At 39.8% G+C, this 24,654-nt stretch overlaps 1 protein-coding gene across 13 annotated transcripts in view; it reads left to right on the forward strand.

Moving 5' to 3' along the window:
* LAMA2 (laminin subunit alpha 2) overlaps window positions 1–24,654 on the forward strand; it is a 4,753,606-nt gene that overhangs the window by 2,298,805 nt on the left and 2,430,147 nt on the right. For all 13 annotated transcript variants that reach the window (XM_044064325.1, XM_044064371.1, XM_044064344.1 and 10 more), the window contains exon 12: window positions 1,686–1,859. In XM_044064325.1, coding sequence (XP_043920260.1) covers window positions 1,686–1,859 — 174 coding nt within the window. The remainder of the gene's footprint in view (window positions 1–1,685; window positions 1,860–24,654) is intronic.

A 24,654-nucleotide genomic window follows, 5' to 3' on the forward strand; every position in this document is an offset into this window, starting at 1 on the left:
ATTCATACTTACAACTCCTTCTTTTCCTTTCATCAATCACTTCCTTACTTCAACCAATCCCCATCCTCCTAAATATGCCTGTTTTTTTTCCCTCTCACTTCATATTGCAATTTCTGTGTGTATTACCCTAACTTACCTTTATTTTTTTCTAAAACTGGCTAAAATTATTAATTTGTTGTCAAATAAGTTGTATGTTTTCGTAACTAATGTTTCAACATTGTCTAATTGGGTAGAATTATTTAAACTGCATAGGTTTTGTATTATTTTTTTAAATCTTGTAAAGTCATTGTTCTTAAAATGTTTTTTTAATGCCTTGGAGCGTTTCTGCCTGGGCCTCTGCTGAAATGGGCGCTTACCTAGTCAGGCTTTCCTGATAATAGAAAACAAGCTTAATCATAAACAGGGTGGAAGACAAATTTCTACTGTTCACAAAAACACACAGAACAGAGTGAAAAAATATTAGAATAGTAGGACACATATGCACTCCTGAATATTTTGAAGAAAAAAGAGGCACGATGTCCACCACTATATTAGACAGGGCAGACATTGGTGTACACATGTCCAAGACATGTCCTGTACAGCATAGATGCAGAGGATAGGAAAAAGAGGTGACTGTAGGAAGACGTCTCTAGATGGAATGACGTTATTTAAAAAAGTAAGCATCTTTTTTAAACAGTAGCATTATGTAATAGCAATAGCCCATTCCAACATTTAGACAATGTAGGACATAGCATCATGAACAAACCACACCATTTGAGGGTAAATCCTACATTACCCACATCCATTTGTCAATTATTGCTTAAATATATTACTCACACACTCATTTTCAGCTTTGGTTTTAAGTTAATTTTGTTACTGGAGTTTATAAGACTGCAAGACTGACAAAAGACATTGCAGCTGTTTAGCTGAAAGATAAATATCTTAAGGAGTATTGCCAATTAGACTCCAAAATACCTTAGCTGAAGGAATTCCTAGATTAATATATTGCACACTAAGTTAGTGAAATGTACTACACTGATTCTCAGGGAGAATAATGAATATATGGAATAGATTAAATTATGGCAAGGTATTGTGTCATACGTCTCAAATGTAAAGAATCTCGGAGAGTGTCCAGATTTGTGTATTATATTTTTGGGCTGTTTCTTATAAAATCTTTGTTTTTTTGGAAAATCGTTGATGATTGCAATCATTAAATAATGATAGAGATTTGAGTTTCAGACATATCCTTCAGAAAATGCTTACTCATGCAAAATCTATTATTCTCTCAACTTTCTAAGTTTATAAGAATAGTATTTACAATCTGTCCCTGATTTTGATGCTTTGCTCAACTATTATTTTTGGCATTGTTAAGAAATCTTGAAAGAAATTGCATATGCATATGAACACTAGGAAAATCAGAATTTTGTGATATGTCAGGCATTCAAGGACATTTTCTGTGTAGTAGTTTCAACCTGCTGAACATTAACATGGCTGGAGAGAAAATTAATAAAAGCATAACTACATTGTCTGGTAATAAACGTTATAAGGTGCCTGTTGCACTCATAAAAAATCTGATGCTGCATATATTAAGCATTGTTGCATTTCCATTCACTGCAATTGACTAGGCTTGTAAATGCTTATATATATCCAGTGGGACTCATACTTATTAATGCTTTTTTAAATTTAATACTTCTGTCTTCTTCCAGATCACAGGTATGTCTGGTTGGTATCTGACTGGGCTGTCTGATTCGGCATATATATTTCCAAGGCAAGATAGCTTTGATGGACCACAGCAACTCAGCGTCAGCCACTCTGAAGCCAGGAGAGTGTTATCATCACCTTATTACTGGAGTGCCCCTAGCCCCTATTTGGGTAATAAAGTAAGTCCAAATGTTAATTTTATTCATAAATATTTACTGTCTGCTATTAATAATGTTAACTTAAAATTCCTGCAGTGTTTTTGTCATGCTGAGTGCTTTACATTTTATGAAAAGTAAAAAGCTTGCATTACACCATTAATAATTAATTGCTGGAGAAATACAATGCGGTTGATGCTTCATTTGTGGGTATGTGCAGTCTGATGCCTTCTGCATGAAATTCAGTAATCTGGTCAACAGTTAGCATATATGCACGGCTTACAAACATTTTCATGTGCCTATATAGACTTTTATTCTCTGTTTATATTACAAGTATATCTGCTTTCTGTTCTGAAACAGACAAGCAGATAAAAGAAACAGGATATTTATGGAGAGAACAAGAGAATGCTTACTATGGAGTTCCCCATTGGAGAGGAGGGTGTCTGATGCTTAAACTGCACAGTTTAACTTCCCCTGAAGGCATAAGAATAAATAATATAATTATTAATATAATATAATACATTTACAGACATGCAGCTGTAGCTGCTGTAATGTCACTTAAAATGTGCACATTTTATGAGCTGCAACAGAATAAACAGTTATCCAGGCTACACAATACTTGGGAAATTTTCTTATTAGTTATGATATTTTTAGCCATTCAGCCATGTTCAAGGAAATCTAAAATCACTGCCACAGTTCTACTCCAAGCATTGCCTTGATTAATAAAACTAGGATGTGATGGCAGTACTTCTACACCAACCATTTCTTTTGACCACTAACTCAACATAAGGTTGCTGTCAGTGAATGTGGGAGTAAAGCCATACATACACCAAAAAGACAGGCTTGGAGCAAATAGGAATATAGATGAAGATTTAATGTTTTAAGACTATGTGTTCCATCATCACCCCATAAAAATAAAAGTCACTTAAAAAAGAAACCTTTGGAAACTCCAAAGAAATGTGTAGGAGTACGACATGACTAATATGACGTGCTATTCATAGGCAGTTTTATGATTTGCTTCTGTCTCAGCTGTTCATCTGGGTTTAGATGATGTCTGAATGATTGATCACACCTCTTCAGCTGGCTGTAGATTACGTCTGAATGATTGATCACACCTCATTCCATTTGACCTGCATCAGTATCATTGCTTAAACTGATACAATTAACTTAAATCATACTTTATTATAAATTTCATTTATATTCTCTAGGTCTTTACTGTTGGTATTGAGAGCACTTACTAGAAACAAAATCGCTGTTATAGACTGAAGGCCAAACACCTCTTATTTTTTCTGTCCTATCAGGGATGCGATGCATAGTAATTTATTCTAAGGAAGGGCTTACCACACCACGCATTTTGCCAAGACTTTGGAGAATATAAGGATTTGAATAACAGTTAATGGAAAAAATGCATGCCTCAAGAAGGTGAATACTTAAAGCACTTGGAGGAGGTATGCAACAAACACTTTTAGTGATGTTGGTCCCTGTCTCTCACAAAGGTCATGCACATAATAATGAAATTCGTTAAACTAGCCCAAAAGCTTATGTAATCCAATACAGATGTAACTGATTTATCATTTGGCTTGAGTTTAAATTAGACTAGGAGGTGAGGCTGGTGGTGTTTAATACCAGACTCCCAAATATCAGAATGGCAGTTTAAATACACTGTATTTCTGAATTTAAACTGCTATTCTGAATTTAAAGATACTGCTATTATGAATTTAAAGACACTGCTCTCCTGGAGGAGATTACAATATATGCTGTCATTGACTGGTTGTAAGACTAGCATGTCATGAAATGTGTTACTGACATTTTTTTTTATTTTAGCTTGTTTACCAGAGTAGTACATTGACATTTGCAGGCACAGCTCGGTTGAAGAGATTCACAGAAAAACAAAATAGAACAAATTCACAAACACAGTGTAATCAAAGAAGGTAGATAATTCCATAGACAATTGATGCAATATGCAAACAATATTAGCAGATTAGAAAATCAAATATGAATTAATGTTAGAAGTAAATATGCAAGGGAAGCAGCAGATGAGAACAGAGGAGCAAAGTAAAAGTGATGCAGGAGACGAGGGAGTTGGGTTATGTCTCCAGTGGAAAAGCACTTGCAGTCAGAGTTTTGATGGAGGTGTCTTTTGAGCTGAGCTCTGCATACAAGAATGAAGAAGGGATGGTCAATACAGTGACGTTTATTTTGGGCTGCCTGGAATGAAGGAGTTAATTGGAGGAGGTTGTGGAGGTTGTATGGGGTGGATTTATTATGGAGTTTGGCTGAAAAAGGTGGAAAGGCACCCGGTTGAAATAGTTTGAAGACAGAGACCCTATGAGTAACTCAACTCTGCAGGAGACTGGTAGCCAGTTTGGTATTTGAGAGGGTAATGCAGTGGTGTTCCTGATTGGAGGAACTACAAATGAATCAGCAGATTTTGTTTTTAATGGAGTGCGTAGTGGATGAGTTTTATAAAAGACTATTGCTATGATGGGGAGCCTGTATTCAAGTTAAACAAGAATGACTGCTTTCCCTAGTGCACTGGGAGCTGGTCTGGAGAGAAAGGAGAATATTTTCCAGGACCAAAATAAAAGAGAACTGATCTTTTCCCTGCTACTTTCAATGTGCCTTTGGAAGTTACGTGACTTTTCTGTGCCTTGTTTGCTGTAGCATAGACTAGATTTAGACCTGCTCAGTCTAGCTTTGTTTGTATAACTTGAGCACTAATCCAGGCCATCTTTTTTTGGAGGAGGTTCCCCTGCACCCTGGTGGCAGGAGTGTGCAGCTAGAACTTGTCTGACTGAAGACTGCTGAAATGGTGCTCGGTTTTTAGCTTTTTTATTGGTTAATTGGTTAATTTGTTTAAATCGGGTTCCTATCACATCATCAAACTTTTACAAGTTGAAGCCATATATGGTCGAAACCATATGTTCAAATTTGTAAAAGTTCGAGTGTGTGAAAGAAAATCTCCACAGGCAGAGTTTTCCATTCACTGTGGTGCAATCTTGGAGTTGGTATTCTTAAGTAGTGGGGGGGGTGGGGGGGTGGGGGGGCTTCCCCCCTGCTTACAACAGTTTATTTTGTTGTCCGTTTTTTTTTTTTTTTTTTTTTTTTTTTAGGTAGTTGAAGTTATGTAACTTCGAAAATAATGGTTTGACCATTAGGTGTTCAAAGTTACGTAACTTCGACTATGTGATATAGACCTGTTTAAATCAGTTTGCTTGTTTTCTACTTTTATATTTAAAAAAAATTGCACTTTATTCATCTGCTTTTACTATATTTGTGTTTTTTCCTACTTTATTACTTTATTTTTCTGCCTATTCTTAAAAGTACTCAATTGCATTTATTCTGCTGCATTTATTACTGCCTGTTAGCAGCCTGATTAAATTGTAACTGCTATTCTAGCTTACATCCTTCTAAGTTGAGAGTTGCTGATTGAAGGCTTACTGTCTGTTATTCTAAAAGTGTCTTAGTTCTGGTTTAAGGACTTGGGCTTCAGGCCAGTTATTTTACATTAAGAAGATTTGTGGTCTGCACTCTTGTGGGAGGAGAGGGTAGATTCAGCCCTTCTGAGGTGGGAATTTCTGGTTAAAAGCTTATTGTGCCTGCTTACTTCAACTGTTTCTGTCTGAAATTGGTGCACCTTGTTTGCTGTAGCATAGACTAGATTCATACCTGCTGACTTTAGCTTTGTTTATATAACTTGAGCACTAATCCAGTCCATCTGTTTTTTGAGAAGGTTCCCCTGCATCCTAGTGGCAGGAGTGTGCAGCTAGAACTTGTCTGATTGAAGACTGCTGGAACAGGGCTCAGTTTTGAGCTTTTTTATTGGTTAATTGGTTAATTTGTTTAAATCAGTTTGCTCGTTTGCTACTGTTATATTGAAAAAAAAACAGTTCTAGCTTGCTTTCCTGCCTTTTCTGTTACTAGAGTAGTCCAGATACAGATTTTCTGTATTCAGGACTGTATTGTAGTTTTTGAGTTCCCCAGACCTTTCCGTGTTAGAGGGAAGCCTTTCAGCTTATTAATGGGAGTGGTAAGCACTAGGCAGCCTATCTACCACAAGAGGAGTGGTTTCTAGCTCCCTTTCAACTTTCTGCTTTAAAAGCCCATGTTTGCACAGGTTTGCATGGCGTGCAGCGCCACTAAGCTAGGGTAAACTATTACTGGTGCCAGAAAGTCTGCTCTTCAATTTTTCCGTTAGATCTTGCTAGTTCTCTTCTCTCTTGCATTTAACTAGCTTATTCACCTAGCACTTCATCTGGCTTCTTGTAGCAATTATTGTAGCAGACACAAGTGCTAACAGCACTAAATGTCTTATAAGTACACAGCTCCAGTACTTATTAATAATGGCCATGCCTCCTAACATGTCTAAAGGTCAGTTTCCTGTGCTTTTTCCTATTAACCTGGTAAACTTGGGCATTCTGAGGCAGTGTAGCAACTGCCTCGTATACACAGGCAACCCTCTCCTCTTACCTCCCAACACTCAGACTTGTGAGAGATGCATATATATATATATATATATATATATATATATATATATATATATATATATATCCAAAATGGAAGACATGCACTCTCCAGCGAAGACCGGAATAGCTGGTCAAGAGGAGAAGGTCAACACCTGCACCATGTCACATGGAATACATAGCCCTCCAGAACACCCACCATCACAACGCTCACATAAAAACACAAACCACAGACCCACCTTCATGGAGGCTCTCAATTGAAATTTACCCAAATAGCAGAGACTCCAAATCAGAAATGCACTCGACCACCACAACACAGCAGAAATCACAAGACACATAGCTCACCTACACAATGGGCCCCTTAACCTAAGCCACTACGTCAAAACAGCTTGCCCAATACACTAATCATAGGTGACTCAATAGTGAAGCACACTGATGTCTTACTCAATAGGTTGAATAAAGAGAAGGTAACAGTCAGTTGTCTGTCGGGTGCCAGGATCTGACACATAATACATGCACTCAGGTCACGCCACAACAAGTACAAGTATGACTGTCATTGTCCATGTGGGTGTGAATGACCTGAGATGCACCTTCCTGGACTACATGAAAAGAGAGATGGAGGAGATCTCCGATTATGTGGCCCAGGCAGGTATGACCCTAGCCCTGAGCAGCATCCTACTGCAGTACAAGCAGAAAATGATTGAGTTCAACATTTGGCTAAGTTTCTGGTGTTATTCTAAGGGGATCCAGTATCTGCCTGCTTTTGATGACATGATTGACAGACCTCGATGCTTTGCCAGAGATGGCCTGCATCTGTCAGCCCTAGGTTTCCAGATACTGGCTAAGGCTCTTGCCACCCCTATAGTGCCTTTCTTAGGCGGTATTCCAAAGACCAAATTACCACCATAACAGCTATAAATAAATGCAATCTGAGGGTCATGTTGCTCAGTGCTAAAAGTCTAAATCTCAAGATGCACTTGCCCGAAGCACTCCTCAAAATGGAGAACATCGACATTTGTGCTGTAATGGAGACCTGGTTTAAAGCAGCAGAAATCACCCCTGCACTACCAGGCTATAACTCATTCCACACCTTTCAGCCCCAGAACATGGACCGAAGCTCCAAAGGTGGTGGTGTTTCCATATTCATAAAGGATGTGCACACCTCCAGACTGGTAGCCCAACATAATACATCACAGATACTTCAGGTGCAGCTAACTTTGGATAAGAAAGTGATTCAGGTCATAACCTGTTATAGGTCCCCAACCATGTCCCAAGATACTCACTCCATGTTCCTAAGGTCCCTGGAGAATATTAGGGTCCAACCTAACACTCTCATACTGGGCGACTTTAACTACCCCTCTATTAACTATGAAAACTACTCATATACCAGTGCACTCGCCCAACATTTCTTGGAATTCATTAATTCCAATGCCCTGGACCAGCTTGTTCTTGCTCTTCTAGAAGTAGCAAAATCCTTGACCTCATCATTACTAACATGGCCAACAGTTGCTCTACACCAGTAGTCAACTACTCCCTGGTTAGATCTGACCACAAACTAATCACCTTGGAAATCCACATCCCTCCCACCCCCCTGCAAAGGTGACCACCATGAAAAACTTCTTCAAAGCTAACTTTGGGGTCCTAAGAACAGAGGTGGCTAACTTCACAGCACCCATGCAAATGGAGAATAGTTGCATGACCACCAAATCATACACCAGTGCACTGTACAAACATGTACACAAATGCATGTTTCTTGCCATACCCAATAGAACCAAGACGCTCTCCTCCAAAAAAGGAAGCCAATCTGGTGGTCCCCCTGCCATAAACAAACTCTACAGCAATACCTCAAAATACCACAAAATACTTCACAAAGAGGATTACTGGCCTCAAACAGATGCCTTACGCAGGCCGTCTCAAAAAACTCCAGCTTTACTCCGTCACATATCGCCTACTCAGAGGCGATCTCTGCCTAACATACAAAGCTATGTCAAACCCAGAGCTGTTGGACATGCTTCACTTAAAGAAATCCCAAGCCCTCCAAGCTACACACTCTAGGGACCTAAACCTTGTCACCACAATAAACAGAACATGCCGGAGGGATAGATTCCTGTCCCAGAGACTTCCCATACTCTGGAACAGACTACCTATCTATGTCAAACAGTGCTCCTCATTAGCACTCTTCATGAAAAATCTTGATGATTGGATAGATAATAGGAAATTCACCCCGGGGATCACTTCTGTGGTTCTGCTTGACAGGGGCACAGGAAAATAATTTTCTTGGGTGGCGAAAGCCAGGGTACATTTTTGGCTAGGCTTGTATAGGCCCTAGGGCCAATAGCCTAGTACCTACCTATGAACCTATGAACCTATGAACAGAAGGAGGAAACTGATGCGGAATAAGGTGAAGTCCCCAGACTAGAAAAACTCCTTTATCAGCCTCAACAAAAAGTTGAAATCCCTCATCAAATCCTGTAAAGCTAGCTATGAAAACAGAATTGCAGCATATAGTAAAGACAACCACAAGGCCTTTTATAGTTATGTAAAGAACCTCCATGGCAATAGCCAGATTTGCTTTGAGTTACTGCACAATGGTACCTCCTATAATGAGCCAACAGATATTGCCAATATATTGGTCAACAGATTCAGTGTCAACTTTATCCCTCCCCCTAAAGGACCAATCACAATGCCATTAGATTGCAGAGCACCAAGTATTACTGCTGCACAGGTTAAAACAGCACTGTCCAATGCCAAGAATACAGCTTCTATGAGACCTGACAATATCCCTGGCTGTGTTCTGCATGAATTACATAGTGAACTGGCACCTCACCTGTGTGTCCTGATCAATCACAGCCTTACCTCAGGCTTTGTCCCTACCGAATGGCACACTGCTATAGTCATCCGTCTCCACAAAGGAGGAGCAACTACAGACCTTGGGAACTATCACCCCATTAGCCTGAAAAGTCTGATATGCAAAGCTATGGAACACATCATTATGGACATAATAAACAAGGATATAGGGAATCTCCAAACACTGAATCCCACACAGTTTGGTTTTGTGAAGGGTAGATCATGCCTGCTCAACTTGGTCGACTTCTTTAAGTCAGTTACCAGAGTTGTGGATGAAGGCAAGGTGGTTCATGCAGCAAACCGTTATCTGGCCAAGGCCTTTTATACCATTCCCCTCTCAAGAATCACAGAAAAACTCAATAAGCTAGGCATCAACCCCTATATCACTAGGTGGGTTGCCAACTGGCTCACACGTAGAACCCACAGTGTGAAAGTAGCTGACTCCAAGTCAGACTGCCAATTAGTCATGAGTGGAGTCCCACAGGGTTCGGTCCTAGGTCCTCTCCTGTTTGGTATCTACTTCTCAGAAGTCCAGGCCAACACAAAGGCACTATGGCTGATAAAGTTTGCAGACAATTGCAAGTTGGGAGCCATTATTAACTCCCCAAGTGATGTTGACATCCTACAGAAAGGCCTTACTGAGACCAACTACTGGTGTTAGAACCATGGTCTTAAGCCCAGTGCCAAAAAATGTGCCGTCATCCCCTTTGTGAAAAATACAGTTCCCATGAACTACCACATCGATGGTAGTCCACTGAACACAGAAGGCGTTATAAGAGATCTGGGAACACAGGTTGACAGCAACCTCTCTTTTGACCACCACACTGCCACTGTGGTCAGAAAGTCCTTCTATGTGGCACTTCTCATGACTAAGGGTTTTGTATTCAGGAAGAAAGAGGTCATTGTCTCCCTCTACTCTTCCCTCATTAGGCCAGTCATCGAGTACAATGCCCCATTTGGCATGTACCTCACTAGACACCTGCAACAACTGGAGAGGCCACAAAATTACCTCACAAAGAGGATCCTAGGCCTTAAACACTTGTCCTATATGGACAGACTCAAAAAACTCCAACTATTCTCTGTCTCATATCACCTACTTAGCGATGATCTCTGCTTGACTTACAAAGCCATATCTGACCCAGCTCTGTTAGAAATGCTACATCTAAAAGAAAACTCAACAGCAGACAAAAAGCACTATAGTCCACACAACACACGAAAAAGATGCAAAATCATCTGAATACCAAAAACGCTTTATTTCACAGGTACAGAATTAACCTCCAGTTAGTGCTTTCATCTCAATCAAAAGAACGTAGAGACTTCTTCAGACTGAGTTTCTAGTTACTCACCACCTTTTTAAACACTCAAAAAGTATCACATGACAATTACTAAAATGTGATATCATCACTTACATACTTAACACTATATGTATAGTTAGCTACTAGGAAATACTTAAAAAACTTTTTAACATTTTTTTTTTAATTAAATAATTAAAGAGCTCACAAAATACTTAATGTTTCATCCTCTTTCTTTTTAAATACATTATAAATTCTACTCTATTTTTTAGTCCTGTTGGGAAACAGGCATTCAGCTTGACTTACCAACAATACTCAAGCCATCCTAGTTTTTCTTCTATATTTATGTTGCTTTGAATGTTAGACATAGCATTTTTCTCATCACCATTTTGTATTGCATACTTATGTACGTAAATCCTTTTGTTAACCTCGCAGGGTAGTTTGCCCAGCATAAAAGGATTTGCACTCTAAACATATAATAAGGTAGATAACATTCTTAGATCTACAACTAAAAATTCCTGGTATATGAACTTTACTGCCACCCACCTCTAACTCACTTCTATCAGTATAAAAAAAATGACACATATTGCAATTATAACATTTTACTATTCCATTTTTTGTCCCCTCCTTTTGTTTTATTCAGTTTTCCCTGAAAATAATTTTTAAACCTTTTGCCTTCTTTTGAAAAAAACTGGGGGCTTCTCCTATCTTATTAATAAGCTCACCATTTGATTTAGAAAGTCCCCATTTATTCCTAATAACATTTTTAATGGCTTGTGAATCAACACTATTACGTACTACCATTGAGGTCTTATATTTGAACATATCTCTCTTACCCTCATTTACAAAATCATTCTGTTTTTTTTATCTACTTGTACTTCTAATAATTTCTTCACTTCTTGAACTGGATATCCCCTTACTTCCATTTTATCAAAGAAAAGATTTGCTTCTTCTACAAAATCCTTATCTTTTTTAGTTAGTTTGCTTATCCTATTTAAAACCCCTTCACTATATTCATTTTTGTTTTCTTAGGATGCATGCTGGAATAATATAGATACATATTGTTCTGAACTTATTTTTTATAAATTTTTGATGTTAACTTATTGTTCTCCTTAAATACTGTTATATCTAAAAAACTAATTATTTTATCATCATACTGTGGTGCTGTGGTAGCGTTGTTGCCTCACAGTAAGACGTTGTCCTGTTCGATTCTCAGCTAGAGCGTCTTCTGTGTGGAGACATGCATGAATGGCCATACCTTCGTTGAAGGTTATGTGTCAGGGCCGGCAACTCGGCACGTAAAAATTTACTGCCAATCATTAGCGGACCGGAGTTCCACTGTGGGGAAAAGCCGAAAGACACAACAACAACTGATGAGTAAACTTCAGATACGTATTAACATTATTTATATACTCTATGAATTCTTCCAATTCAGGTACAGAACCTCTCCACACTAAAAACAAATCATCAATAAAATGTACCAATTTAACAATGTCCATACTATATCTACTTTCAATAATATTTGTTAGCTCCCAACCATGCATAAAGACATTTGCATAACTAGGAGCTAGTGCTGCCCCCATCACAACACCAATTCATTTGAACATATATGTCTTTATAAAAGGAGAGAAAATTATAACTAAGAACAATTTCTATCATTTCCATCAACAAACCAACAGTATTGTTAGAAAACATTTTTGTTCTTAAAAGCTCAAACCTCTTTTGACATCTTTGTGTTACAACAGCATGTCCCCTTCCTGTCTGACATCATTTTGCAGGACATTGTTAGCACATGTAAGTGGTACAAAACCAGAAATGGAACAGTGGATATGGAGCAAAGTCTGCTGCATATTCCACAGTCAAGGCAGTTATTGCAGTGCTCTTCAGAGCAGTGCACTATTATATGTCCATAATGGGTTGTAGCTCTTTACCACCTCTACAGTTGCAACATGTAGCACATGGCTGATGGAACTAGCTAATTGCAGCACAAAGCCAGCCTCTGCCATCATGCTGCAGCACATCCCATACAATGTTTGGTACCTTTGTGCTGCCAGTACCAGTATTATTCCCATTTCTTTGTCTCTGCAAGTAAAGACATAAATGGCTGTGCACTGCATACCCTTCCCACATTCTCTGGACATAGCATGATATGCATCTTTTTTACTCCAACATGCATGGAACTCTGTTTATATGTACTCAGTTTTAAACTTTAGTTAGTTGCTTGAGCCCAAACACCTCACAAAACATGCAAAAATAACATTTATGTTACACCAAGTCAAATTAGACAATATAATAAATAAAAGTATTTTGAAAAAGCACAAATTGTGCTCATATGATAAAGGTTAAAATACAACATTAAAAAGTCAGCATCAAAAATCTCTCCCTGGGTTTAAGTCATCATCATCATCATCTTCTTTCGGCTGTTCCCATTAGGGGACGCCACAGCAGATCATCTGTTTCCATTTCTTCCTGTCCTCTACATCTTGCTGTGTCACACCAACCACCTGCATGTCCTCTCTCACCACATCCATAAACCTGATCTTAGGCCTTCCACTTTTCCTGTTACCTGGTAGCTTCATCCTTAGCATCTTTTTCCCAATATGCTCAGCATCCCTCCTCAGCACATGTCCAAACCAACATAATCTTGCCTGTCTGGCTTTGTCTCCAAACCTTCCAACCTAGGCTGACCCTCTAATATACTTATTCCTAATCCTGTCCACCCTCGTCACACCCAGTACAAATCTTAACATCTTTAACTCTGCCACATCCAGCTCTAACTCCTGCCTTTTTGTCAATGCCACTGTCTCCAACCCATATAACATAGCTTGTCTCACTACCCTCTTGTAGACCTTCCCTTTTACTCTTACTGGTACTCGTCTGTCACAAATCACTCCTGACACTCTTCTGCACCTAATCCATCCTGCCTGTACTCTCTTCTTCACCTCTCTTCCACACTCACCATTACTCTGAACTATTGATCCCAGGTATTTAAACTCATCCACCTTTGCCACCTCTACTCCTTGCATCCTCACCATTCCTCTAACCTCCCTCTCATTCACACACATATATTCTGTCTTAGTCCTGCTGACCTTCATTCTTCTTCGTCTCCCTGGGTTTAAGTACACTCTTTTAAACAGATAATATTTTAGGGGTCTTTTAAAAGTGAACTGAGTCTCACAAGTGTGCAACCAGGTCAGTGCTGAAACTTAATAAGCAAAAGAATAAGACTATATGCTTCCAAACTGATCTGAGGAACCATTAGTAACTCAATTCATTCAGAGCTAACACATAAGAATACATGAAACCAGCAGCTCCTCTATGTATAGAGAAAACCCTGATTGTGCAGAGTGAGGCCTATACTTAAAAACCAGTATGCAGAGTACTGATCAAGTAGCCAGAGGTAGCCAGTGTAAATGCCACAATGAGGGTAGAATGGCCATATCAGAAAATATCCATCAGTACCCAGGCTGTAAAAATGTGTTCTCACTCTAGAGGACTGTGGTCATTATTAGGGAGCACTTGGTACAATGTGTTACCGTAGTCTAGTCATACAGATGTCAGGGAATGAGTCTCTGTCTCCAGTCTGGAAACTGATATCACATGATTAATTCTGGAGATGTTCCTGAAATGAAAATATGATGATTTAACAAAAGTTGCCCCTTGGTCCTTCAGCACCAGCATGTCATCTAGGAGCAGTGCAAAGATTTGTACCTAGGATGTTAATTCCATCCTGCTATTCGCATAAAGACTTGGAGTAAACAGGGGGCCTGCAATGGAATGGCACCCACATGTTTACAGTTCTCTAGAGTTGAGAGCTCTAGGGAGAGCTTTATCAATAATGGGGTAATTAAAACTTGCTTCATACAGTTACTAATATCCCTTCTTGTAAGTAAAACTTCATTAGCCGGAATATTACTGGCCTGGATATCCACTTACAGTACTTAACAAAGTTTTTAGACTTAGTACAAGACCACCGTATATACAACTATGAGATGAATCCACATCAATTGTTTCTTTGTAGTCAATATACTTAAACTTCAACCAAAACATCAAAATATTCCATGGCTTCAGCCCTATTATACTAAGCAGAGACATGTAAAAAGATGGCAAACTTAACTTTGGAAATGTAGTCTGCAGAAAGTGTGCAGTCTTCTCACAGTGAGGAGAAGACAAATCTTTGCAGGTGGTAAACAGTTTGTGCAGCATAGAATGCTGACCAGTTGAAAATGCTTGGCTGATTGACCTTGTGCATCAACGGTCTTACTGGGCAAGTCTTCTTGATTTTTGTATGGTATTCTGCATAGTGGGCATCCAAGCTAAGTTTATCCTGTAATAGATCTAACCTCCTCCAAATGGGCTTAGAATTGTGACTCTTCCATTGTAAATCCTAAAGTTGGTGATCAGACCACCACTTATAAGTAACATGGTAAACATCTTAAGTAGGCAGAGAAAATTTAATTGAAAACAAAAAAGTCTACGTGGCAGTGGGTCAGGAACATCTGCATTGCAGTCTAGGTGGGCTTGGTTCAAAATGAGGGCAAGGCCACTGCTTAATTAGCCAGTTGAGTATTAAGTGACCTAACCAGATTAAAAACATAGGTAAAAATGACAGGGTTATGTTCAGAAAAAAATGCTATGACCTTCAGATTAGAAATTATAACATTAAGCAAGGTGATCAACTGCAAAGTATTAGTTGCAATTTGAATAAAGCCAAGTCTGAAGGTGATGTTCTTCATGTTTCACTGCTGCAGTCATTACATTTTGGTAATCTGTTGGCAGGTTGCCCTCAGTCGGCCTGAATTCCAAAGTCTTGAGTCCTGCGTCAGTTGCTGTCTTCTCTTCTATGACGTCAGGTCGTCAGGGGTATAAAACATGCAGCCGACGTCATTTTCTATATTCTTTCTTGCCACGCGGTGCCTGAAGCAGAAGCATTTCGCAAGTGCCAGTTGGCCGACTACTGAAATATTCGAGTCTGAGTTTCAGAACAAAGTCTTCACTAAAGCTAAGTACCCTGTTAGGGAAACTTTTTTTCTTGCTTTTTACCGATGTCAGAAAAACTTAATAATTGTATTACTTGTGGGAAGCAAATACCTCATAAGGATTTCCATTTATACTGTATTCCTTGCCTAGGCCTTGATCACAATGTGCCTGGCTGTCGGTTTTGTGCAAAATTTAACCAACGCACTATTAAGCGTCGGTATATTTTTGCATCAAAGTATTTTGGAAACAGATTTAACTACCCAGAAATGTTGTTGGATAGCAATCTGACTACCGGAGTACATAAAAAACACAAAGAAAAGGACAGAGAAAGGTAGTCGAGATCCAAAACCGATGACGAAGCTTCTCCTAAGCCAGTTGCCGGTTCACCGGTACTCAGTGAGGCACTTTCGCAGCCCCTGATACCCGCTACCTTCGAGTCGTAGGCCTCTACCGACACCCATGTGGAGTCCGGCATGCCGCAAGATACTTAAGGTATTGGACCGATGGATATACCTCCCTCGGATGGGTCCAGAGCCACTGAGCAGGCACGAGCTTCTGAGGGTGTATTCAGACCTCAACATTTATATATCAAACCAATGACAGCTGCAAAACCAAAGACAAAGACAACTTCTAAAACTAAAAAACTGATGCATGAGCCATGTGCACAGGCCTCTATGCCTAAAAAACAGATGATCAAAATGGCTGAAGACCTTATTACCTTGATCAGGGGTACCCATCTCCCTCCAGATAAGAGGCCTAGGCAAGACACTGATTATGAATCTTCAGATCAGGTTTCTATTTCTTCTGATTCCTCTTCTGATCCGGAATTATCTATATATCCCGTATGAAGATTCTGATGCTGAGGAGTCTATTCCATCTGCATCTCCTTCAGAGGATTATTCATTTGGAGAAACCTTGCATACTTTGAGGGAGCATTTTCAATGGGAGAGTCAGGACTTCTCAGAATCAAAAAAGAGGCTCAGGGATTTCCTTATTCTCCCTCAGCACAAGCCTTTAGCCATTCCCCCTGTTTTAGACATTGTGGATGATGTGTTTTCGGAGTCAAGCTTGACCCCTGACTCCTTACCTCCGGCTCCCAGTAAGCCTGACAGATATTACAGGGTCCCTGACTCACATAATTTTATATTTAGAAACCCTGCTGCTGATCCTGAAACTATGTCACAGGGTCCAAAGGGAGTTAAGACTTCAACAGCAAAAAATCCTACCCTCTCTGACAGAGATTCAAGGGCACTAGACAGATGGGGAAAAAAGGTTTATACATCTGCAGCCTTGGCAGTCAGGGCCTTAAACTGTCAATTTCATATGCTTAAGTACCAACATGTTATAGGATTGCTGAAACAGAAAATTATGTTGATTTCAGACTGTGCAGAAAATAAAGAATTGCAGGAATTATTGCATGTAGCTGAACAAGTTGGAAAACATACTTTGCAATGTGGTTTTGATTCCATAGAGGCCTCCTGCAGGGCTGCAGTTACTGGATCTGTGATGAGGAGGCATGCCTGATTAAAGGAACAAAATTTGCCTGATCATGTTAAAGCTAAATTGCTAGATGCACCTTTACAGCATGATTCACTGTTTGGTATTAAGGCAGAAGAGGTTTTAAAGAAAATGGAAGACAAAGCTAAGTCTATGCAAACTGTTAAAGACTTCTTACAAGTGCAGCCACCAAGATTCAGTAGACACTGGCCTACAAAAAATTGGTCATTTCCTGTGTCAGACAGGGCTCAAAGGGGCAAACTCAGACACCCAAAGGGTTCCAGATACCAGGCACAGGATTCATACAGGTCAAAGCAATGGGGCACATCTACCTCCAAATCAGGGGGAGATAAAGCGCAAACCGACAGAAAACTGTCCCATTGACTTTCCTCTGCTTACACCAAGCACTTATCTTTTGACAGCACCCTTAGGGGGAAAATTAGCACTTTTTGCTCAAAATTGGCAGTTAATAACCCAGGACAAGTGGGTACTAAACATAGTATCACAGGGATACAGATTCCATTTCCACACTCTGCCAATGGCAAACAGTTAGACAGATCTGCCCAAAGATCAATGGACAGAGGCACAGAAACAGGTTACGTCCCTCATGGATATGGGGCCATTCAACCAGTATCAGAACAGGAAAAAGGACAAGGTTTTTACCCAAGACTTTTCTTGGTACCCAGAAAGGACAAGGCCTGGCGGCCAATACTGGATTTATCGGTTTTGAACACATACCTGGACATTCCAAAATTCAAAATGCTGACTTTGCAGCAGCTTCTGCCCATGCTGGACAAGAATGCTTTGCTGGTGACATTAGACCTAAAAGAGGTATATCTGCATGTCCCAATAAGACAATCGTGCAGAAGATACCTCAGATTCAAGGCTGGCTTAATGCATTACCAATTCTCTGCACTGCCCTTTGGCTTATTTACTGTGCCCAGGGTCTTTACAAAGTGCCTGGCACCAGTAATTGCATTTTGCAGACAAAGAAATATACAAATATATCCTTATCTGGATGACTGTCTCATTCAAGCAGAGAACAAGGACGCTCTTCTTTGACACCTGGCGTTTGTGAAAAGGCTTCTAACATGCCTAGGGTACACAATAAACGAAAATAAATCACAACTGGTATCCTCTCAAAAGATAACATTCCTGGGTGCAAGCTTGAATACAACTGCCCAGGTGGCTTACCTTACGCCAGACAAACAAAGGCAACAGACTACTTACTTCAAACTGATGGCATCAAAAACTCAGTCTTCTGCAAGACAAATTCTGCAGGCTCTGGGCTTCATGGCATCCTGCATCCTACTAATTCCATATGCAAGATTGCATATGAGGAAACTTCAGTGGTACCTAAAAAGTTTATGGAGTCAACATTCACACAGTCTGGAAATAATAACTCCTCTCATTCCCTGCCTGCAACAGGAGTTTCAATGGTGGGCAAAGGCCTGTCACCAAAACATGTGATGGCCCTTCACTCTACCCCCTGCCAGCCAAACCTTAACAACAGATGCATCAGATTATGCCTGGGGGGCCCACATGGCAGGAAGATGCAGTCAGGGCATATGGGCACCAAAACAAATGCATCTACATATCAACCAGAAAGAGATGCTAGCTGTTCAAAATGCCCTAACAACCTTCAAGGACTTACTTCATCCAGGACAACTACTGATAAGGACGGACAGCACCACAGTCATGTGGTATATAAACAAGCAAGGAGGCACACACTCATACCCCCTTTGCAGATTAGCCATGGCACTGTGGGACACAGCTTTGACCTACCAAATACATCTTCAAGCTCAATACCTGCCAGGAAAACAAAACACTCTGGCAGATGATTTAAGCAGAAAGCTTATGGATCCTCACAAGTGGAAGCTAAATCCACAAGTCTTCAGAATGATAATAGAGAAATGGGGGAGCCCAGACATAGATCTATTTGCCTCTCCTCAAAATTATCATTTGAAAAGATTCTGCACAAGGACGTATCACAGACAAGCATGGAAAGTGGACGCCCTATCATTCAGTTTACGCCTGCCCTCCTCTGCCTCTTCTACCCAAGGTCCTCCTAAAGTCAGACAAGAGAAGCCAAAGATGATAGTAATTGCCCTGGACTGGCCCCGCCATAACTGGTACCCAATCCTAAGGAACTTGTCTCAATACCCAGCTTGGACATTGCCTCAAAGACCAAAACTACTGTCCCAGCAAAACAATCAGATCCTGCACAATCAACTACAGACTCTAAACCTGGCAGCATGGCTAACCATGTAATCATACAAGCAACACCTCTCAGTAAAGCTGAGATGGATGTCATTTTGGAAGCCAGAAGGCCTAGTACTAGAAACTCTTATGCTGAAAAGTGGAAGAGATTCTGTGCTTGGAATCAAGCACAAGGAACTGATACAGCAGAACCAAATATTCCTCAGATATTACAATACTTAACTGAGATGCTTGACAAAGGCCTATCTTTCTCATCAATCAAAATCCATGTCTCTGCCATTTTGGCTCATTACAACACAGAGCTACCAATCTTTTATCATCCTTTACTAAAGCCAAAAAGCCAAAAATTTAAGGCCCCCTAGAAGATCACCATTACTTGCATGGGACCTCAATTATGTGTTGGAAAAGCACACTCTGCCTCCATTTGAACCAGCTGCTACCGCTGATATAAAGTTCTTATCATGGAAGACAGCTCTGCTACTAGCAATTACTTCAGCAAGAAGAGTTTCAGAGCTACAGGCCCTCATGGCTGTGGAGCCTTTTATCATATCTTACCCAGACAGGGCGTCTCTGAGGAGAAATCCTACTTTTATGCCTAAGGTGGTTTCCAGTGTGGCTCTTAACCAAACAATTCATCTGCCAACTCTTTATCGAAATCCGCAGAACAAAGGGGAGAGAATTTTGCATTCCTTGGACGTACACAGACAGCTAAGATTGTACTTGAGCAGGACTAAATCTCTAAGAAAAACTAAGCAATTACTAGTGCCATATCATGCAGGATCAGAAGGAAAGGCTATTTCAAAGCAGACAATTTCAAAGTGAATAAGCCACTGCATCTGTTTCTGCTACTTACACCATGGTAAACCTGTGCCCAAGGGCATTAGGTCTCATTCCACCAGAGCTGCAGCTACTTCAGCAGCTTTTCTCAGAGGAGTACCAACCAAAGACATTCTAGAGGCTGCTACTTGGAGTTCTGTCCACACCTTTACAAAGCATTACCATTTGCCTCTCTATTCTAAGTCCAGGGCAGGCTTTGCCACCACAGTGCTGTAGGGCCTTATAGCTGCACCTAATGCTGTTTAGCTCCAGCCTCCCAACCATAGCTTTGGGATTCTACCCAAATGTGATGACTGCAACAGTAAAACATGAAGAACATAGTACAGTTGTGTACACTTACCATAAATGTAGATGTTTGAATGTATTCACTGTTGCAGTCCAGGTTACCCTCCCGCCATCCCCCTGTCATTCTGAACTTTATCTTTCCTTCACTATCTTCTACAACCTATGTGGTGTATTTGCTTGTAGATGAAGGTAAAGTTTATATTGATGCATGTATTTATATATATATATATATATATATATATTTATATATATATATATATATATATATATATATATATATATATATATATATATATATATATATATATATATATATATATATATATATATATATAATATTGCTACCTTTTTGGGGGCACCTGACATTGGGGGCAAGAAAAACTAAAGAAAATGGCATTGGCTGCATGATTTATACCCCTGACGACCTGACGTCATGGAAGAGAAGACAGCAACCGACGCAGGACCCAAGACTTTGGAATTCAGGCTGACTGAGGGCAACCTGCCAGCAGATTAGCCAAATGTAATGACTGCAACAGTGAATGCACTCAAACATCTACATTTATGGCAAGTGTACACAACTTTACTTTTCACATAATGTGCCTTCAACCACTGTATTAAAGTTTCCACCACTAAGCAAGTTCTGACAACTACACACTGAATTGATAAAGAAAAAAAGTGATGTCTTGTACAAAATCCTGAGATAACTTGGCACACTATATATTAAGGGAATCCTGCAATTTACTTATGCCAGTGGGACATACTCAAAGGGCCTGATTTACCTAGCATCTTCCTAGAAAATATATAGCCTGGATGCAAAGCAAATGGGCACTCCTTTACCTGATGCTACCCATCTGCAACTGAATTTCTTGAAAGCATGGTGGTAAGGCAGTATTTTTAAGGGCCAAAATTCCCATCCAGTCATGCTTTAAGTACCGTAATGTCAGATCAAATTCTCAGAGACTATCACAAATAGTTCCATGTTTCTATTTGTTGAACTCCTTTGCGCTTTTTCCATCCTCCATCAATGGGCAATCATTTCTCCATGATAACCATGCATTATTACTTGCTGCTTCTTGTCTGCCATTCCATGTGATATATTAACCATTCAGAACATTTTACTGTTACATTCTTCTGAAGTACATTATCATGTCACCCACATGAATACCTGCACTTCATTCTCTGTCTCTGGTTAAAGTATTTCCATTAATAACTGGCCCTGCAATGCTATTTAAACTTGGATCTGAGTAATGTTTGGGGCCTGCTGCAATCGGCACACATACTGCAGCTCTATGTCCCAGCTATGTGCCCTGTCTCAGTTTCTAGTACTTCTGTACATATGTGCAAAAAACGTTCCTTTCATCTGGCTTACAGTGTTTCTGGTGGTGCTGTAAAACATTTCTGCCTTACCTTATGCCCTAATTATGCCTGTTTTCTAAGCAATAGTAGCAGAATTTGGTTTTATAGATGTGGCTGACAGCAGCACATCACTGCAGTTGACAGTGAACATTCTTCTCATCAGAAATTTATCTCACTTACTCTGGCAGTGTTCTAAAGACAGGTGGCTAACACACAGAATAATAATACATAACCAAGGTTAATTTCCCCTGATAGTGGGGCAACACCAGGACCATACCAAGTCTTACAAACAGGTTCATCTTCCAGATCATATTCAAGGCTGTGTCTTCAGAGTGGAACATTTCATTAGTCAGGTAGCAGATTTTTCAGGTAATTTAGAAGTCATAATTAGGAGAAGAGACTCTTATCTCAGTGAGTTTACAGACTTCCTTTAGACTCTTGAATGAACCTAATAGAGTCTTCAAACAGCACAATACTTAATAGTTCACATAATATTCATCTGGACTTAGAAAAGACTTGTAGTACAATTCTACATTTTGATATTGAAGAAAGCCTAGAAAAAATAAATACTAACAAATTTATAAGTGGTTAGTATTGTGGTTAAAAAACATATGTTCAGGCTATAAGGTAAATTGTCATAGGAATCTGTTATCACAAGTGGTATGACTCAGAGCTAAATGCTTGGGCCTCTGATTCTAGAAAAATGTATGGCTGACACAAAATGAAAATATCTTAATTTGGTAATAAAATGCATTATGTGAGTAGCAGAGGCTGTATAGTCACATCAGACTTTAATTCAGTCAACTACTCTCTATACTCTCTACTATTCCTTTTGCCTAAGTTTCAAGTCTCATTCAGTAGGTATGCTATCACCCAAAATAGTCTTATTAACTCTACTTCTACCACGGTTACTCATCCCATATCTCCTAACCACCTACGAATGTCAGGATCACCCAGGTTTCCACTACCCTAAATTCCAAACATTCATCCCATCTACAACAGATAATAATGCACCCTTACTCACTCCCCTCATGCTTACCTCCTTAACCCCTAAATACTACCATCTTACTAGACCTAGTTACATTAGTCATAAAACTAGACACTATTACAAAACTTTATTCAAAATCTTAAAACTCATACTCAGGATACACTACAACTTCACAAAGGATGGCGACATCCACCCAAACCCTGGTCCATCCCCACCTGTTGGCCTTAATCCCCCTACTATATCCCCTACCACCATAGCTCCAACAAATAGACCTCCTAACTCACTGCTGGCCTGCCATCTAAACATTAGGAGCATAAATAACAAAACTCAGCACCTGCATGCCCTCTTAGCCGTTCATTCCCCAGATATATTATGCTTAACAGAAACATGGCTAAAGCCTGCCACCAAGGACCATGAGATTCTGTCACCAGGGTACAATATGTTTCAACTAGACTGTACCACCAGAAAGGGTGGTGGGGTAGCCATATTTCACAAGTGTACCCTATCTGTCAGCATAGACACCCAACAACCACCCCAGTTCAATAATGCTGAAATGATTATCTCAAAACTACAGATTAATAAAAACAAAAATCTAAACATTGTCTGTGTCTACGTTACCCCAGGGAGGAATACAGAAACATTAGAAGACTTCTTATATTGGTTATCCAATAACTACCCCCAAGAAACAATTGTTCTTGGGATTTCAGCATTGACTGGAACACTTGCTCTTGTGAAACCCCCACAACCCACATAAACCTCTATAGATTTACTCAAATCATAACCTCCCCACCAGGACAAGAAAACCCAATAACAAGGAAAGTACCCTAGAATGGATACTTGTCAATACCCATCTTCAATCCTATTAATCAGGCACTTTGCCTGATGACCTAAGTGACCACTGTCTCACCTATGTAATCAAGCTCAAAGTAGACTGCTGCTACCAACCCACCTATAGAACATTAAGAAACGACAAGAATTTTATTCTCACCAAGTTTCAAAATGAACTTAAGGCATGCAACTGGTCAGTAGTAAAAAGTCTCCCCTAGATGAAGCAGTAGCATACCTTAACACCAAATTCCTTGCTATTTTTAACTCCCATGCTCCCAGCCACTCTATTAGAACCAGAGTTAATATTGCACCATGGCTTTCTAAAGATACCAAAACCAAAATTTCACTCAGAAACAAAGCATGGTCCACCTACCAAAAAACAACAGGCCCACTTGATCCACTAAGATTCAGACAGCTAACCTTAGACAAAAAGAATCACTACTACCATCTACTGCAAAAACACCAAAAGAAACCTCAAAAGTTCTGGGCAGAAATAAACAAACAACTCCAACCAGGCCAAACCACCACTCCACCCCCTTAAAGTTCCCAACAAAAATCCCCAGTAGACAACGGGTCTATGTTATAACAGCGAACAATCAAAAGATCGAACACTTTTATATCGACCACAAAAAAATGAAAACAAAAAAGAGTTTACAGCCAGAAAAGCAAATTTTTTCCCAGGGGGAAAACTTTGCTGTTCCCAAAAAAAAAAAAAAACACACTAAACACTATTTTAAGTGGAGGGCTGTGCCCCCCACACCCCCCTACTAAAATATACCAATTCCGAGATCGCACTACAGAATTCGCTTAAAAACCGCTTCATCATTTTGCGTTTTCGACATTTACAGTTTGACGAAGACTCATTCGCCATAATGCGTCTTCGTTCTTCTGACAGGAACCCTAGACATTGCTAATAACTTCAAAAACAAACTCAAGAAATACTTAAAAACTCATTGGTTATGTCCTTGCACTAACCCCGACTAGTGTCCTCTCTATTACTTAGGTGCCTTACCTTCTAACTTTTTTCTACCACACTATTTCAGGAAGGGTGAAATGTATAACTGCTGCTCAATGTGTCTTAAACCTGAATGTAATGTTATGTAGGGTCTATATGACGCTATCGAATGGACGAAATAGTGAATGCTATATAGTCAATCCGATAATGTCGAAATGGCAAAATAGCGAAGTCACGGAGCATCGAATTTTTTCCCAGGGAAAAAATTCAG

Source organism: Protopterus annectens, chromosome 1.part0, assembly GCF_019279795.1.
Source record: "Protopterus annectens isolate FY-2018-M chromosome 1.part0, PAN1.0, whole genome shotgun sequence".
Classification (NCBI taxonomy): domain Eukaryota; kingdom Metazoa; phylum Chordata; order Ceratodontiformes; family Protopteridae; genus Protopterus; species Protopterus annectens.